The 20,028-nt window shown below is 39.6% G+C and overlaps 1 protein-coding gene across 1 annotated transcript in view; it reads left to right on the top strand.

Annotated features, from left to right (window-relative positions):
• Positions 1-20,028, top strand: part of rims3 (regulating synaptic membrane exocytosis 3) — an 84,085-nt gene that overhangs the window by 59,715 nt on the left and 4,342 nt on the right. Inside the window, exons 3-6 of the mRNA XM_065294301.1 lie at positions 17,960-18,101; positions 18,488-18,600; positions 19,589-19,690; positions 19,777-19,916. Of these exons, the coding sequence (XP_065150373.1) occupies positions 17,960-18,101; positions 18,488-18,600; positions 19,589-19,690; positions 19,777-19,916 (497 nt within the window). The remainder of the gene's footprint in view (positions 1-17,959; positions 18,102-18,487; positions 18,601-19,588; positions 19,691-19,776; positions 19,917-20,028) is intronic.

Here is a 20,028-nt window from a genome sequence, read left to right as displayed (position 1 = left end):
TAGAGCCTCCTCCTGAACACGCTGAGCTTCCTTAGCTTGTGTCTGCAGCCGCTGATATTCCATGTCAACGAGTGAGTCCTCCTGTATTTGCTGCTTAAGACTATCAAACTGTCTCTGTTTAATCTTCTCCTCCAAAACGGCGGTCTGGACACTTGAGAGTTCTGGTGGAAGATAAACGCCAGTGGAGGTAATAGAACGCCTACTGGTCCGGGAATGAGAGCTGTTACCGCTATGAGACGTTTTCCTCGAGCTGCTTCTAGGTTGACTGGAACCTGGCAATGAAGCTTTAGGAGGATGGTCTGCTGCTGGTGGGTAATCAACCTCATAATCGGCCAGGTGAGACGGCAAATTAGTCTTACGGCGAGGTCTATCCATTGTCTCTGTGTCACTTACTGTTGGGTCCATACTGGTTTGATGTTGCTCTCAATCCGGCTCGAAGGACCAAATTAATGTAGCAAACCTCACTACATTTTAATAACAGCTGATTGAGGCGGCCAAATATGGACCAGATTCCGGTTAGAGAATCAGGAGAGGAGGAAAGTCTTTAGAATGAGACATTTATTGATGGTCCAACATCTGTGTATGCTGCTCATATCAATGTAATGTAATGTAATGGTCTACAAAGAAACAAAGAACATAATTACAAATAATAACCATTCTCAGATTAATATTACCTAACAAAATATAAACCATAACACTAAATAGTATTATCAGTAGACATATATAAACACAAATATATTTAACAGAAATGTTCCTGAGACAATATGCTCAACAATACCATTAAAGGACACGTAATGGGTGCTTATAGTATAAATTAAATAACTAAACATGTTTGTGACCGTAACATGTAGCGCTAGCATTACAATAATGACTTAGCAGAAACATCGCGGCAAAATTGCGGCCGCTAATAACCGATTATACTGATCAATATAAACATTACAATGGACATAATCTAAATATAACATAACATGTAATGTCATACAACTCTCTTCAACTTACTTGTATGATATGTACACATTACAGAACCTTAACAGCAGCATATATAAAGATTGACAGCCGTCTTTACCGGTGTGCAACACTGAAAAACGTTCCCTCTAGGAAACATCTAAAGAACATTAGTTCCCAGTTAGTACATTGACTTTCTGACAAAGCGTGTCTGGAGGTCTCACGGCGTGAATGCGGTGTTTAGTGCGGCGCGGTACATGCAATTCCGCTGCGAATTGAGCGTTGCCGCAGCAAACGTGCAAGTAAAAAATTTGATCTTTGGCGGAAAAACGTGCCGCGTTAACCAATCAGGAGCTTGCTGTAGTAGTGTCGTGATTACAGAAAGCGAGCGGAGTCGCAGAAGCCCCTCCCATGACGCAAATTTCCGCGTGAATGTCTCGATGACTAGAAGTTCACGTGCGGCTTTCACGTGCGAATGAAGCGAGTGAACTCAAACTGTTCAAGCGGAAACTAGGCGCGGTAGACACGATTTTGACGCCTCAACGCGGCTGGTGTGAACCCATGTTAGGGGGCACTTTAAGGAGCAATATTTACTTAGATTTCCAACATTCACTACAATGAAGCGTCTTTCTAGACCATGTACAAAAATATCAACAGTTTACTCCTATACAGAAATACACTTTTGTGCTAAAATCTGACAATACAACTTCGGCCAGTTGACATATGTGCCGGACTGACATAGCTGCCAAGATAAAGATTCATTTTAGCTCATACTCATTCCCAACTGCATCTGATTGGATTACGGCTCACTCTCTGTAATCTTGTACACTTTATCTGGATGCTGCTCTTTACATCACTGCGAGGATATCGCCTTTCATGCGCATAAATCATTTGGGGTAAATTTATATGCCGAATTATTGTTTTTTGTCATTTCATCAATGTGATTCGACACATCAGCAGGGGATTTCGTTTGGGTGTGTGTCAAAATAGTGCATGCAATATTGGGATTGAATCAGCGGTCGGAGTAATGACTAGCACTGTTTACGGTTCCTATAATGCACACAGATGAAAGATGTAGGCTAATTAACCCCAAAGCAATTATCCTTCATTCCTCACTCATATCTTGCAAGATCCCCATCTCCACCCCTTCTCACCCACTGCATCATGCACGCCCGAAACGTTACCCAGACATCAGCTGACATTTAGGTACTCATCAACCGAAGGTTGCCCAATGGTGCGTTTTATATCACGACGACAAGATTTACACGGTCCAAATGTCAGTTGAGCTGTTGATTTTAATGGACATCATAATAATTGTTCAGCATTATGCAACACACAACACTTATTTAAGTGAAAATGTTTTCTTGGATGGTGTGATTTGGTAATTTTAGCAAATAATTTTGTTTTATTTCAATTGTGGTACATATTCAAAAGGGAATCATCCCAAATGAATGTACCTTATTTTTGCCAGTATGGTGTACTGTTTCTTTAAGACACTATTTTTCCATAGAGGAAGCATCTTTGCCTCAGTTACCCAGATGGACAGGAGGTGTTGAGTGGGTGGACCGACCATTGCCAAGCCGGTGGGCATCAAAACACAGTGTTCGGTCCAGAGCACAAACACAGAAAGTGGACATACGTTCACGGGTTAAAAACAGAGCATAGTGTTAATATGAAAAGAGCATTATTATCACCCGTGTTGTTGATCCTGTGTTTGTACACAATTACTTTTTACCGTATGTGTTCTCCTGTGCTTATGGATCAAAATCCCGTTTTTTTCTGAACATATAGCTGTGTATTTTCTATACATCTGTATGATTTCTTTGTATAAGGTCATGAGAACATCAAACACACTAAAAGCAAACCTTCATTGCATCTCTATCTTTGATGATGAAACGCTCAGTTGGGATAAATCAATACAGCTGCAAACCAATAGAACATAAAAACACACACATAGATAGAAACGTACACATACATAAATAGGAACGCACGCAAATATACACACACAATTCCAGCCGCATTCCACTCGGAGCACTAATGAATGATTTTAAGATTTTAGATTTTATTTTCACAAGATTTTATTTTCACAATATCACAATATATCAATATCACAAATTACATATGTTGCATTGCAATCACTACATTTCAATGCAGCAGATACAAATGATACTATTGTGAAAAATGGACTCCCAAGAAGCAGTAGCTTATAATGGTCTCTAAGAAGCCACCATTGTTTAGATCATTTGCCTGAATCTAATCCGGGCTGGTTTCAGAGATGTATTCCCCCATCAACAACGTCTTGGTTACTGTTGCTATGCGCGGTGCAATGCTGCCGTTTCAGCTATAGCCTAAAAGGAAATTAGAGAGACACTGGACTCTTAAAAGAGTAATCTATATTGCGGGCAAACAAAAAGCTACATGAACGCATTTCTGTAAAAGCCTCTTTATTTAATACCTGTATTTGACTTGTAATTGTGATACATCTCCCCTATGCATTATGTTTTTAGATGTCCAGTTACAGCTGCACTTTATGATGAAACATTTGAATTTGAAACCATTTTAAGTGTTCAGATGCAAAAGCTGCTAAACTTCACCTCAGTAAAAAAAAATTGATGATTGACATAATGTATTATATGTTCGTCCAATACCTTTCCTTTAAATCCGATTAATCCCAGCCTCGTGACATTCAGAAATACCGGTTTGTTGGCAGAATCCACTAAATGCCATGTCGATTTGTGCACTTGTCATCTAAGTGCATGAAAGATGAATTAGATGAATGACAACATGCAAAACGACGGTGAATTAAACACCTTGAGAGCCTTGTGACTACTTGGATCTGAATACAAACCATTTGTGGAAGTCAAATGAATCACAGCGCTCACTAATGTGTGGCTCAGTTTCTTCATTTTTACATTCTGACTGTCATTATTTCCAGTGTTTCTAGCTACATCTTTACTGATTTTTATCGTTTACAATGTCTTGTCCAAAGAAGTGGATTTTGTATTAGGATTTTTTCGCAACAAAAGCTTGCATGCACTTAGAGGGTTTTGCAGCGAAAGACAAATTTATTGAATAACAATGAAATGAAAAAGTGACATTTGTGAACATAAGGCATTTCAATTACTGACAAATAACCTTTTTATTGCCATTAAAGTGAAATGACATAAAATACAAAAAAACATGTCAGACGCACATAGAGGGTTTTGCATCTGAACTCCACAGTTGTTTGCACACCATGTATCATTCGTTAGGAATGGCCTGTATGCTAAACTCATACCACAATAGTTATTCAGGAAATTTTAATTTTTTTCTACCCTGGAATAATGGCAATTTATATTCCATTGAATAAAAAGCAGTATATTCTGACTGTATGAGACACGTTTAAAAAACATGGATGAAATAGCTGATATACACACTAAAAAGATGTTTTTAATACAGTGTTGAATCAATAAGGGACAAATTAACCTAGAAGAACTTGCAGAAGTTGTTTCTCTTCCTGCTGCATTTTTTTTACAGTGTGGGTCAATCAACCCAGTATTTTTGGTTGGAACAATCCAGAATATGTTTAATTACATCCCAACAGCTGGGTTTGTCCATATTTTACCCAACAATAGGTTGAAAAGACCCAGCAGGGTTTTTTTCAGGGTGTAGCGGCACAAATAGAGGACACATTTCTACAGTAACATAATGTACAGTCACATCATAAACCAAAAATTGCACTTATTTAAACCAAAGCACTGTGCAAAGATTTGAATTAATGTATGTTTAAAATATCTATAGCATTTATATTTGATTTCATGAAAGAAATTATTAAAAGGGGTGGTGAATTTGTATATTTTATTGTTTTATACTGTTGTCTGATGTCTACTTATGATGTTCGTGTGGTTTTTACATTCAAAAACATCAAAAGCAATAAGTAATACGTTATTTTGTAACATGGATTAGTGGCTCTCTGGAGAAAAGCTTCGTTTGAAGGGGCGGGCCTCATTGAAGACCTGGACATAAACGCCCACTGCTATGATTGGACGGCTTCATTCCCCATCATTACATGTGGGGAAATGTTTTAAAAACATTAATGTGTAAAAATAGCAGCCGAACACAAATATGTTTGAGCCACAAAAGATTCTGGGTGCTAAAAGATGATACACATAAATGACAATACGTATAGTAAAGTAGAAACAAAACTTTCAACTCGACGTGACTAAAGTACCGTATACAACACAGTAAGCGCGCATCAGAATATAAACTGCGGCTGATAAATCCTTATCACTAACTTTGTATATTTCTATTGTGCTTGTGAGGTTGCTCTTAGATACACGTAACGTTACATACCACAGTTATATGATAAAAAAGCTTTGTTGAGTGTTTGACCTTTCAAACGCAAATTGCCTAAATTACCGTATACAACACAGTAAGCGGGCATCAGAATCTAAATTGCGGCTGATAAGTCCTTCCTTATCACTAACTTTGTATATTTCTATTGTTATATTACAGTCGTATTGTTAAGTGTTGTACCTTTATTAATCGTTTAATGTTTTAAGTAAATTAAAACAGTCAAACATACGTGTTTAGACACGGATGTTACAACAGACATATCAAGCGATCTCTTCTAACAAAGCAATAGTGAAACGCAGTAACTTAAATAAAGTTAAATGTTTTACTTACTGTGTAACGTTATACTGCTTTGTCATTTTTGTCAGATCCAATACTAGTGGTGCTTTTAATCACAGTCTCTCTGCAAATCCAGCATCGACTTCCGAATCCGCGGTACACAAAGTAAACAAACTCTCCCCACGCAAGCTGGAACTTCTTCAAAAACAAACTTTATCCACGCATTCCTAATGTTATGTTCTTAGCCTCAGTTATCCAGCGTCTGTGTTCTTCCCATAGACGGTCCTTCCACAACCGAAAACTGCGTTTGCATGGTTACTCTATTATAACAGATCACCATGTCAAAATAAAAGTCTCTCAGAAAAAATTTATTTAAAAGTCATTTTGGTTACATTTGGCAATCTTTAAAACATGTTTACTGATTGTTGAGACACACGTGTGTCACGTGAAGCTGTGGGCGTGGCTACAAAAGTGGTCATTGTGTTTGGTTTGGGGAGGAGCTTCAATTCTACTCTGACGTCATATTTCTCCGAATTCCTCACTCGGTCGTTATACTGGCTTGGTGCCAAAAACTGTCATATTTCAGTAGCACAGACGTTTTTAGTTCTGAAACTTGCAGGATGTTCATTTAAGGATGATGACCTCTTATATAACAAATTATCAAGTTAAAATTGAGTATTTGATTAACCCCTCCTTTAAACTATAGATGAATCAACAATAATCAAGGGAGTTTGTATATAACTTCCCTAGATTTTATTGTAGCTTGCTGATTCACTTTGTTAAAATTACATCATTATATTGCATATATACTCTAATATATATGTTCATTTAAGGTACACTATTTCAGTGCATACTGGTTTTATTTTTATGCAGTGCAGTCGCTCTCAGCTTCTAAGTATCTGTCTGGATTCTCTCTCTTTCGTCCTCCTTTTCAGTGTCTTTTTATTTTAAGTGGAAAGAATCAGATCTCTTGGAGTCTTATGTAACCAGCCAACAACGCTGATGCCTGAAATAACTCCAACAAATCATGACGTACAGATTCCTCAGACGCTTGTACACATACAGTGCTATGAAATAAACACAAACAATGTAGACACAATCTTATGTTTAAACCTTAATATATTTCATATGCTTTCCCACTTAAAAAAATAATTTGTAAACTTTTTGATGATACTTGTTATATATCTTTATGTATAAAAATGCTAAAATCCTGAAAAGCTCATTTCTTTTAGTAATTTTGACCACAATATTTGTATAAGCACCTATATAACAACAGCGGTTAATAGCAATATTTAGCTATTTATAATTAAGATGTGTATTATTATTGAAAGCATTTTTGTAATTTTTTATTAAAAACATAATCTAATATATGATATATTCCACAGCATAAACATATAGAAATGTTCATCAATGGCAGTATTTGTGCTGACCATGTGCATTTATCACATAGGGATGATTAATATTTACACTCGTATATGTTGAGGCGTACAGGTTTGGGTTGGTTATAGCTCATATGTGATGCTGTGCCGTGATTTAGTGTTGCTTATGGCAGTATATGTAAAACACAGTGGAGCTAGTGTCAGCACTGAACATATACACCCCCTATATCTCATTTTCTATCCTCATGGCTGTCCTGCAGGGCTCCGATTACTCATTAGAGCACCGGGGAAAGATCGCTTTAATTAACACCCTCTAAATGCCACGGAGAAGAAACCCCTATCTCATACCGCATGCTATGGCACCTCTCTCGTATCCCTGTTATATAACACTGATATTTTACCCACACAACCGCATGACTCTAATAACATGGAGTCAGTAACCCGCTGTGTGCGCTTTCTTCAGCGGAAAGGATGTCAGTTGCGTTTGTAGACGACGGAAATACCATAATCATCACCCAGATGAAAGATTTACAGGTTTGACGCAGCTAACAATTACAGTGATGGATTGTTTGGCAGAAGATATTTTACGGTGTAAAACTGTTTGCCGTGCGTTGATTTTGTAGATGCGCTCCCTTGCCAGGTTGTCATTGTAAATAAGAACTGCTTCTCAATTGACTTGCATAAAGGTTAATAATAATAACACTATATAGGGCGCACGTAAAATTATGATACTTTCCAAGATTTCATCTTCTGGAGATATCCTAAGATATCCTATATTCTCTGTAGATAGGAAAATCACAAAAATTGATTGCAACAAACTCAGGCCAAATATTTATCCATCCTTAATCCATCAGTTGCAGATCAAAGTAAAGAAAACCTCATTCGTGGGGAATTAAATCGTATACATTATTAACATAAAGTGAAGAAATAAATTACTAATTGTGTTTAATTTGTAAAACTCTATTTTAATTGATGCAATTTTCATTAAGGCGCATGCAGTTTTTTACACCGCAGCAGACTACAGAAGGTCTGGTGAATGTCACTTGTCTGCAGGCACTACACCTTCTTTTTGACATGACAGATTGAAGGGGAACTGGAGAGACAGCAGACAAGTTGTCAAGTTGAGTGATATTACACAGATCATCAGAGAAAGGATGAAGGGAGAGAGAGGGGGGAGACAGAGACAGAGATAGAGACAGAAAGAAAAAGAAAGTTGCTTCTGAAGGGAGATGGATGTACGGACAGACAGAAAGACAGATAAATAGATTGAAAGTCAGCCAGATGGATGGATAGATGGACGGACAGACAGACAGTCACATAGATTAATAGGCAGCCAGATGAATGGACGGACGGACGGACAGACAGTCAGACAGACATACTGATTGATGGTCAGCCAGATGGACGGACAGATAGACAGACAGATAGATGGATGGACGGACGGACAGATAAATAGTCACCCAGATGGATGGATAGACGGACAGACAGACAAACAGATAGATTAGTCAGCCAGATGGATGGATGGATGGATGGATGGACTGATTGATAGTCAGCCTAATGGATGGACAGACAGATGGACAGACAGACAGATAGATAGTAAGCCAGATGGATGGACGGACGGACAGACAGACAGATAGATTGATAGTCAGCCACATGGATGGATGAATGGATGGACAGACAGACAGATGGACAAACAGACAGATTGATAGTTAGCCAGATGGATGGATGAATATATGAATGGACAGACAGACAGACAGACAGATTGATAGTCAGGCAGATGGATGGATGAATGGACAGACAGACAGACAGACAGATTGACAGTCAGTCAGATGGGTGGTCGGACAGACAGACAAATAGATTAGTCAGCCAGATGGATGGATGGATGGACGGATGGATGGACTGATTGATAGTCAGCCAGCCTCATGGACGGACAGACAGACGGACAGACAGACAGATAGATAGTAAGCCAGATGGATGGACGGACGGACAGACAGACAGATAGATTGATAGTCAGCCACATGGATGGATGGACGGACGGACAGATTGACAGACCGATCAATAGTCAGCCAGATGGATGGATGAATGGATGGACAGACAGACAGATGGACAAACAGACAGATTGATAGTTAGCCAGATGGATTAATGAATATACGAATGGACAGACAGACAGACAGATTGATAGTCAGGCAGATGGATGGATGAATGGACAGACAGACAGACAGAGAGATTAATAGTCAGCCAGATGGATGGTCGGACAGACTGACAGACAGACAGACAGACAGACAGATTGACAGTCAGCCAGATGGGTGGTCGGACAGACAGACAGACAGACAGACTAATAGTCAACCAGATGGATGGTCGGACGGACAGACAGACAGACAGACAGACAGATAGATTGATAGTCAGCCAGATGGATGATCAGACAGACAGACAGACAGACAGACAGATAAATTAATAGTCAGCCAGATGGATCGTCAGACACACAGACAGACACACAGACAGACAGACAGACAGATAAATAAATAGTCAGCCAGATGGATGGTCGGACACACTGACAGACAGACAGATAGATTGATTGATAGTCAGACAGATGGATGGTTGGGCAGACAGACAGACAGACAGACAGACAGATAGATAGATTGATAGTCAGCCAAATGGATGGTCAGACAGACAGACAGACAGACAGACAGATAGATAGATTAATAGTCAGCCAGATGGATGGTCAGACAGACTGACAGACAGATAGATTGATAGTCATCCAGATGGATGGTCAAACAGACAGACAGAAAGACAGATAGATTAATAGTCAGCCAGATGGATGGTCAGACAGACAGACAGACAGACAGATAGATTGATAGTCAGCCAGATGGATGGTTGGACAGACAGACAGACAGATAGATTGATAGTCAAACAGATGGATGTACGATGGACGGACAGACAGACAGACAGACAAACAGACAGATAAATTAATAGTCAGCCAGATGGATGGTCGAACAGACAGACAGACAGACAGACAGACAGACAGATAGAATAATAGTCAGCCAGATGGATGGTCAGACAGACTGACAGACAGATAGATTGATAGTCAGCCAAATGGATGGTCGGACAGACAGACAGACAGACAGACAGACAGACAGACAGATAGATTGATAGTCAGCCAGATGGATGGTTGGACAGACAGACAGACAGACAGACAGATAGATTGATAGTCAGCCAGATGGATGGTCGGACAGACAGACAGACAGACAGACAGACAGACAGACAGACAGACAGACAGACAGACAGATAGAATAATAGTCAGCCAGATGGATGGTCAGACAGACTGACAGACAGATAGATTGATAGTCAGCCAAATGGATGGTCGGACAGACAGACAGACAGACAGACAGACAGACAGACAGACAGACAGACAGATAGATTGATAGTCAGCCAGATGGATGGTTGGACAGACAGACAGACAGACAGATAGATTGATAGTCAGCCAAATGGATGGTCGGACAGACAGACAGACAGACAGACAGACAGACAGACAGATTGACAGATTGATAGTCAGACAGATGGATGATCGGACAGACAGACAGACAGACAGACAGATAGATTGATAGTCAGATGGATGGACGGACAGTCAGGCGGACGGGCGTATGGACAGACAGACAGACGGTCGGATGGACGGATGGACAAGAGACAGACAGACAGACAGATATATAGAGTACTCTTGATTGATTGGTTGATTGCAACAAAGTAACACGTGACAGATTAGTTCATCAACTCAATGTCAAAGTGTCACAACAGGAAGCAAGAGTTACAACATGGAGTTAAAGAAAAAAGAGAGAGATTAAATTATGGGAGTTGTAGAAAAGGAAGCAAACAAGGCAAAGGAACAGAGCAAGAGGCCGACACAATTGGATCTTGCTGCATTGCAGACAGCATTACCATGGAAACGGGGTGGGGGGAGAGAACGAGTAGTGTGCGAGAGGAAGAGAGCATCAGGGGCTGGAGTATTAAAGAAGAAGGGCTGGGATCACTGCAGGGCTCTCTGGTTAGGTGTCTCCTCAGTCCAGTGTATGGACTGAAGGTGTCACTATAGGCCAAATGTGGGTCACCATACAGCATCTGTGAAATCCAGGCTAAAGTCTCATAATCTTATTATGATATCAAGAGCGTTGAAGTGTAACTATATGATTTCAAACTTTGACATGAGCTTACTCAGTCAATATTAAAGATATGAAGGTTATATTTTCACAATGTGTTCTTTACATTATGTAAGATGGTTTTAAAATAATCATCACAGATAATGTGCTGTCCTTTCTATGCTATGTTTGTTTCATAGGACCATGTAATAATAAATAGCAGGTTGATTCAGTGAGTCCATCAACCTTAGAGTTTATTTTTAAGTTTGTAAATGGGTTCAGTAAAAGACGGAGGGTGACTGTTTGTCATCTGTTATGACGGTGGATCTGCCTTTCCTCAAGTCACTGGCATGTTAGAGTTTAACTTAAAAGTGTAGTTAAGAGACACAGTCTGACCTTTACTTCCCCTGCAATGATGAAGAGGATAACATGACCCTGTTTCACACCACCTTCTTTCCATTTATACACTATTTGTTCTTCACTTCCCACCTCACTGTTTGAGTGCCACACATAAATTTACACCTTATGTCTGTGATAACAGTAAGAGTTAGTGGACCTGTAGCTCAGTTGGTAGAGCACTGCATTAGCAACGCAAAGGTTGTGGATTGTAGACCTTGAATGCACCGTAAGTCGCTTTGAATAACAGTGACTAAAAATGTAAAAAAAATAATAATAATTCTCGACTTTCTCTAACTGTAAATTTAAAAGCAGATTTGCTATTGTAGTTTTAACACCTCTAAGTTAATTTGGTTATGATTGTTTTTGAGTCTAACACATTATCCCTATTTAGCAATAACTGCCTTCTTAAAAATTCTGCTTTACATTGTGACAGGTTCACTTACAATCTGTGCAAAAATGTGCTTGAACGTTGCGTCATCCATCTTTTTTTATTTTAATATTGCCTAAATATACATTTATAAAGAAACAGCAATGAAGCAGAAAACCTGCATAATATAAATAATATTACTGTTTATGTGTCACAATAGAAGGCGTGTCTAATGTCAACTATGAAATAAAATAAATTTTGAGTATATTTAATGAACATTCTTTCATCTTATGAATGTATTATGCATGTCTATTATTCACATTTGGTCTTTTATTTGTTATTATCGTGTTAGCCAATGTAACAAAAAGTAACCCTACACATGTAAATAATGGTATGTTTATCATGTCATGAACGTTGCAATGTTGAATTTAGTTAAAATATTCTGATAAGCCAAGAGGAAGATCACAGCACAAGCACATCTCAGTTCTCACAAAGATGCTTTGTCCTCGCGTCCTTCCGAGTTCGTTCTTCCAAGGATGCCTGGCAAGACCGGTCTCCACGAGAACACAGTCCATTCTTGGAATTGAGAAACGGCCACAATGTACCCATACAGCCTCTCTTCGCTCACAAAGATATTCCTGACTACAGACTTAAAAATAGAAACCCCACCCTACCACTCATCCACTGCGACCCATCTCTCTCTCTCGCTTGCTCTCTCTTGGTCGCTCTCACTGCCATCCACTCCATATCAGTCACTGTCTCTCGCTGGAGATGCACATCATCATGGAGATGTAGGGAGGAGTATATAATGTGTTACGGGAGTCTCCTGCTGAGATGAGATGTCTAATGAGTCTCGCATGCAGGCGTGAAGACTGCCGACCAGGCACGAAGCCAGTGAAGGAACATGTATTATATTCCTGACTCAAGGGCCCAAATATTCACCTATAGTGTCATATAACTGGCATACTGTGCAGTATGCATGCTGCCTACTTTATATTGCCATATCATATTGTTGTGATATCGCTTTGCGTGCAGTTTTATCCAGTTACGTACCTCAACCTTTTTGATAAAACACTATATAAATACATTTTTATTTGATTCTTTTGTCAAACAAGGCATAAAAATTGCTGATATAGTTTTTGAAAACTTGAAAAGGTAAACAATGCATAAATATGATTTGAATATACACCTAAAGGATTATTAGGAACACCTGTTCAATTTCCCATTAATGCAATGCAATTATCTAATCAACCAATCACTGGCATTTGCTTCAATGGATTTAGGGGTGTGGTCCTGGTCGAGACAATCTCCTAAACTCCAAACTGAACATCAGAATGGGAAAGAAAGGTGATTTAAGCAATTTTGAGCATGGCATGGTTGTTGGTGCCAGACGGCCCATCTGAGTATTTCACAATCTGCTCAGTTACTGGGATTCACGCACAACCATTTCTAGGGTTTACAAAGAATGGTGCGAAAAGGGAAAAACATCCAGTATGCGGCAGTCCTGTAGGCGAAAATGCCTTGTTGATGCTAAAGGGTCAGAGGAGAATGGGCCAACTGATTCAAGCTGATAGAAGAGCAACTTTGACTGAAATAACCACTCGTTACAACCGAGGTATGCAGCAAAGCATTTGTGAAGCCACAACACGCACAACTTTGAGGCAGATGGGCTACAACAGCAGAAGACCCCACTGGGTACCACTCATCTCCACTACAAACAGAAAAAAGAGGCTACAATTTGCAAGAGCTCACCAAAATTGGACAGTTGAAGACTGGAAAAATGTTGCCTGATCTGACGAGTCTCGATTTCTGTTGAGACATTCAGATGGTAAAGTCAGAATTTGGCGTAAACAGAATGAGAACATGGATCCATCATGCCTTGTTACCACTGTGCAGGCTGGTGGTGGTGGTGGTGTTATGTGTGGGGGATGTATTCTTGACACACTTTAGGCCCCTAAGTGCCAATTGGGCATCGTTTAAATGCCACGGCCTTCCAGGGGAATTGTTTCTAACCATGTCCATCCCTTTATGAACACCATGTACCCATCCTCTGATGGCTACTTCCAGCAGGTTAACCAAAAGTATTTCTGGAACCCAAACTTCTTAAAAGGTGGGCGATCACTGATATGTCTTATCTGAACGTACCCACCCTGTACCCTAAATTAGCACCCTGAAGGTGTAGGCCTGTCTGAAAGTCTTTAAGTAGTTTTATTAAACGTTCTGAGACATTCAAGTTGCATATTACCTGCTTTGTTTCTGATATCTGTTTCATATTAAGCCTCCAAATAAACCGTTTATTTTGTGCAAGCCCTCTAATGTGATTCTCCTTTGCATCAACACCATCACAGACCACCCACGCTCAGATCTTCCTGAAATATCATCCATTGATTAGTTGTGTCCTGTTGGCCGATAAGGCTGTATTTTTAGCCCTAGGTAATCTAAAATGTCTGTTCCCTGTGATATCTGTCTAAGGAGAGCGAGCTGTTGCCACAGAGACCAGACAGAAAGATGCGTCTCAGGCGCACAGGGCATTTCCCTTTATAGAGACGCGATGGGCAGCTCACATTACAACACGAATGCGGTCCACCGTAGCCGCAGGTGGAAACCAGTTTGGTGCGGGGGTTGCAGTGCTTGCATGTCTCTGTTAGCAGGTGGATCATCTTTATCTGCCATGAGAATGTCACGGTCGTGCCGGACTTACGCAGACATGTTGAATCTTTTTAACACCTCTTGCCCCTGCTCTAACCAAGCCATCTCTCTCTCTCTCTCTCTGTTTCTCTCTGAGATGGACCCTTTAATATTTCATCAAAGTGTCCCAAAGGACAGACTCTCCCGCTGTTCTGGTATTTACCGTGAGACGAAAGGCTTGTGGGTAAAACAGACCGCGGAGGCGTTTGGGTACAGGAGAAGAGCTACAGAATGACACGTAACCATGAAGAAATATAGACCAAATCTGAGCCATTTATAGATGGATAACGTGTATAAAAGCATCTTGCAACCCTGAGCATATGTTGCTTAAGATGCGGGGAACAATAATGGGAAGGAAAAGTCTTAAAATATTGGAAAAAAACATCTCAGTCTGCAGAGATCTGTTGAGATAATAAAGAAATCTTCCCAGACAGCAGACGACTCCTCGGATCTGCATCGATTCGCACAGGAGCTGCTGACTTTGGTGCCGGTGTCGTCTGGGTTGCTTATGATTCTTCATGATTTTTGTAGGGATCACGTGCTAGTGTAAAATACTCACTGACATACATACATCTTTGAGAATCAATAGAGTGTGAGTTCAGTGCCCACTGCCAAAACAGATGCCACACTGTCCTGTCCATAGGGTTCCATGTGTCACAGACCAATGAATGTTTTTCGCAGCCAGCCATTTATTTGGTCTGTTCTGAAATGTCGTCTATTGTATTTCCCAAACATCTTGTGGTAGTGTCTGTGGTTACTTGCTGAATTTTTGGCAATCACACACAGTTCATGTTAAACCGAACACTCTGTGAATGTTGTGCATCTTCTCTGTGTTCCTATAGTCCACACTGTTCATGTTCTGACTGTATTTTTAGAAAGATGTTCGCTTTCTGTCTCTTTCTCTCTCTGTCTCTCTCTCTCTCTCTCGCTCTCTTTGGCTCTCATTCTACAAAATGTAAAAACATTCAGTGAAAAATAGCATTGGTATCTTTAATATTGACTGATTAAGGTTATGTCAAACATTGAAATCAAACTTTGATGCTTCAAATCTCAGGATTTCACACACATGATATACATTTATGCATTTGGGAGATGCCTTTATAGGGACCATGCATGCATATTATACATTTTCCCTTGACTTTGGTATTGGCAACGCTCTACCAAGTAAGGAACAAGAACAACAATTTAAATGTTAATTTGATTGATGACTCATTCTGTAAGGGCCGTTTAACTTGTGTGAAATGCTTTGATTCTTATTCCCAGAAGACTTGATGTTTATAACCCTGAACAAAATATATATACTTATTTCTAATTGGTCAGTAATGACCAATTATTTGTACAAAACATTTGTACAAAAAAATGGTGCCAAATAGCACTTAAAGTTTGTAATCATAGGGGGACGATTTTAAGTGCCATATATCACCTATAAAGAACCTGAAGTGGTGATATAGTACCACTATAACATCATCTATGGTTCTACAGAGCACAGTATGGTGCTACACAGGTGCTATATGGCACTTAAAGGCATTCTAAGCGAATCTGCGAGACGTTAGTTTTTGTTGACGTTTGAATTGTTTTCAAACAGACGGAGCGTAGCTAACTCCTCCCCCTCCCTTCCGTGCTTTCATGAACGCACCCAACCCCCACCCCCATATCCTTTTTGTCGTTTATTGGCTGGAACACTTTGTTTTGTTTTGTGGTGCTAGGTTTGGTCACTATGTTGATATTGCCGTTTGTGAAGCCTGGGCTGTCTACAGAGATCGCGTTTTTTTACAGTTTGATCAGCGGACAGGCAGCAAGCAGATAGTGAGGAGATGTTTGCTGTATGTAACAAAAAATGTTTTATGGTCTAAAATGCGTCAATTCGCTTAGAGCGCCTTTAACATGGTTCCCCTATGATTCAATGGGAAATTTTGAGAAAAACAAATGTTCTCACTTTTTTTCAGAGTGTAGAAGTTTCCCTTCAGATGAAAAAATTATGGAATGAGAGTATTTAAATAAATCACGCAATACGATTTTATTTACTAAGGTTTGCACTCATTAATTTACTGGTATTTGCACTATTATTAAATGCCTAAGGGGTTCTGCACACCAAAACTTTTAAACGTGGCTGAAAACGCCTGGAGGACGCTAAATGCCAGCTGTTTTATCAACTGAGCGCTAGCTTTCTTCAGCCAAGCGCTTTGGTAGCTGTGATACTTGAGCTGTGAGCCGGTTGGTTGTTGTGTTACCTCCACTGTGATTGGACGGCCGTGTGACAACTGACATTGACCAGCGGAGCTTTTCACCCAAAGTTGAATCTCTTTCGACTGTTGACGCTCAATGCTGAGAAAAACCGTGAAAAATACGCTAGCTGTCGGTTATTTGAAAAACGCTGAATAAATTGAAAACACGCACCAGCCGTTGGTGTAAAACTTTGGTGTGCACGCCCCCTAAAATCCTACGCTCACTGGACCTTTAACCTGCACTTTATTCGTAAATCACCCACAGAAATTACCCTCCCATTGGCGCATTGAAATTGCATTGGAATCTGTCCAATAATGTTGAAAAAAAGGCAAATTTACAATCAACACCAATCAACATCAAGTCCATGTCTCTCTAGTCACTATCGGGGTGATGCAAGAAAACAGGTTCTTATAAACCATTCAGGGTTTATTTTGTGACAATGATTAACTTAACTGTGCATTATTTAAATCTCGTCAAAATGAGAATGCTGCCCTAAAAGTAGCCTTCCAAACCTGTAATTATTTTATTGTCGAAGCATGACAGTATTGGGTGTACCGTGCATATATCATAGCGCTTGTCTCTCAGCTCAGGGTTTTATTTGCTCCTTCCAGATCTAGGAGGCATCAGTTTCTGTCAGCATGTTACCTTTGAGATCCTCTGACTGATATACACTGATAGCATGCAGTACTGTGTTTATCTCTAAGGGCCGATTCACACCGGCTGCGTGGCGTGTCAGTATATATCAGGACCACAGTATATACTTGCTAATGGATATTGCACTTTATAACTCTCGACTGGCTTGCGCACACAGCAGTCTCTAAACGTATTTAAAATCAGAGGCTTCGGTTTTGAAAGTTAAATTTAGCTTGTTTATTATCACCTACGGTATTTTTGATGATGTTCCACATCCATTGTTTTTATATCCAATTTGGCTCCATATTTGGTTCTCGGGGATAAAGCAGAAACATCTGATTAATCATTAACTTCGTCTGGACGAATCGGTTATTCGTCTAAATTCAGCCGCTGTAAACAGTCATGCTGTGCATGCGTGCAGTTGAGTTTACATTACCACCTGAGTTAATGACGGTTGGTATGAAAAATGACCGGACTATATAAGCTTAGCTGTCTTTTTTATAAACACTTAAACGGTTTGCTTTTACAATGCATAATATTTAGTAGTTTTTGTCAGTGTTATAAGTTTTTCCCCCTGCTTGCAGATGGAGGAACCAAAAAGCTACGAAGCACCATCAGGCGGAGTACAGAGACGGGTATAGCGGTGGAGATGAGGAACCGCGTCACACGACAGGGCAGCAAGGATTCGACGGATGGCAGCACCAACAGCAACAGCTCTGATGGAACGTGAGTGACGTGTGCATGTTTTACAAAGTGTTATATAAAGTATTATATTCAACCCAGCCTGTGAAAACCAAGCTAAAGACGGTTTTCTAAATAAAATTATCTTACATAATGTAACATTCTGTGAAAATATAACCTTGATATATTTAAAATTGACTGATGTCAGAGATTGAAATTGATGTGAAATCAATCATTGAAATCAAACTTTGATGCTCCAAATCTCATCATTACATTATTAAACGTTAACCTGGATTTCACAAATGAAGTGCTTTCACAAGTGATGAAAAAAGTTGTTCTCACACTCTTGTTCTTATTGCATTTATGGGGAAAACACACTTTGTATTGTGATATTAAAATGTAACTGTGCAAATGTAATTATGTAATTTTAGGTTCATCTTTCCTACCACTCGTCTGGGCCCTGAGAGCCAATTTAGTGACTTCCTGGATGGCCTTGGCCCCGCCCAGATAGTAGGACGGCAGACATTGGCCACACCTCCAATGGGTAAGATTCTGCCTGTGTTTGGCTTTGAATACTTTAGCAATCCAATTATTTATATAGAAGGTTTCATCGGACGCATGTGTGATGACGCAATTACGCTTTTGGTCGGAACTTTGGTTTCTGTTTGTTTATTGGTCTGACTAGTTGCTAAACTGAACTCTTGAACAAATACCTCAATGTAAATAACTGTTTTGGTTTCTTAGGTAATCTAGGTGTTGTTTATTTTGCTTGTTATATAAATAAACTACTCTAAAGGACTTTTAGAGGACTCTTAGCGGAGTTTGCCGGAAGTTACGTGTTTTAAACGAAAAATTAAGGGGGTTGAATGAGTGCACTCAATAATGTCTACTATGATTTCGGACACCACTTTAAATGGATGTTTCCTCAGATAGTGCACTATTTAAGAGTATAGGAAACTATTTTCAATTGTTTCCCTCGTTCTTTATTAGTTATTGCTACTTTGTTTTTCTGTGCATGGTTTCAGTTAGTGGTGTGAAAAAGATTTTGGTACTCTATGTCTTGGATCTTGTGTTTTCTTTCATGAAACCTTTTACTGCGTTTGGATCCGCTCTGCTGTCTTCCATCGTTACAAAATCATATGCATACAGAAAATGTACATACTCTTAAAAATAAAAAGTGCTAGAAAGGATTCTTCGCATGCAGTGATTTAAAAAAAATCTTTGCTACTTTTTTAGTCTGAAGAATCTTTTTCTACTACAAAAGAACTTTTATATGCTTTCCATAGCTTTAGACAATTCCAAAACAGTAGTTACTCAGTGTCAATGTATTTATGTTTTTATTTAAATCTTCACACAGATCTTTTTCATATTAATCGTTTTAGTTGTTTATGCTGAGAGGAGTTGAGCTATATCTAATTTGCTCTTGAATCATCCAGTATCCAGGCAGAAACTCTTAAGACAATAACTTGCTATTTGTCTCCACCTGCTGTTAGCTGAAACCATTGCAAGATGTCCGATTTGTCTCTGTGCAGGTGATGTTTATGTTGGAGTGATGGATAGAGGAGGTCAGTTAGAGGTGGAGATCACACAGGCCCGAGGGTTGACCCCAAAACCAGGCTCAAAAAACATTCCAGGTAATTATTAAGGGCTTTCATTATATCCTATGGTGGATCTCACGCATTCTTCTATAATCTGATGTATCTTTCTATACATCCTTCAGCTACATACATAAAGGTTTATGTCTTGGAAAACGGCATGTGTCTCGCTAAGAAGAAAACCAAAGTGGTTAAGAGAACCCTGGATCCCACATTCCAGCAATCACTGACGTTTGATGAGAGCCCTCAGGGCAAAGTGCTACAGGTACTTAAAAATACTCAATTCGTCCTAGCAGACCATTTTATTTCTGTAATTTCACCATTGTCTCATATAAAGTTAAATATGCTGATGCTTGATTTTTCCCTTTCGGCTCACT

This window comes from Paramisgurnus dabryanus, chromosome 19, assembly GCF_030506205.2.
Source record: "Paramisgurnus dabryanus chromosome 19, PD_genome_1.1, whole genome shotgun sequence".
NCBI lineage: Eukaryota > Metazoa > Chordata > Actinopteri > Cypriniformes > Cobitidae > Paramisgurnus > Paramisgurnus dabryanus.
This window is presented reverse-complemented; position numbering and strand designations above follow the sequence as displayed.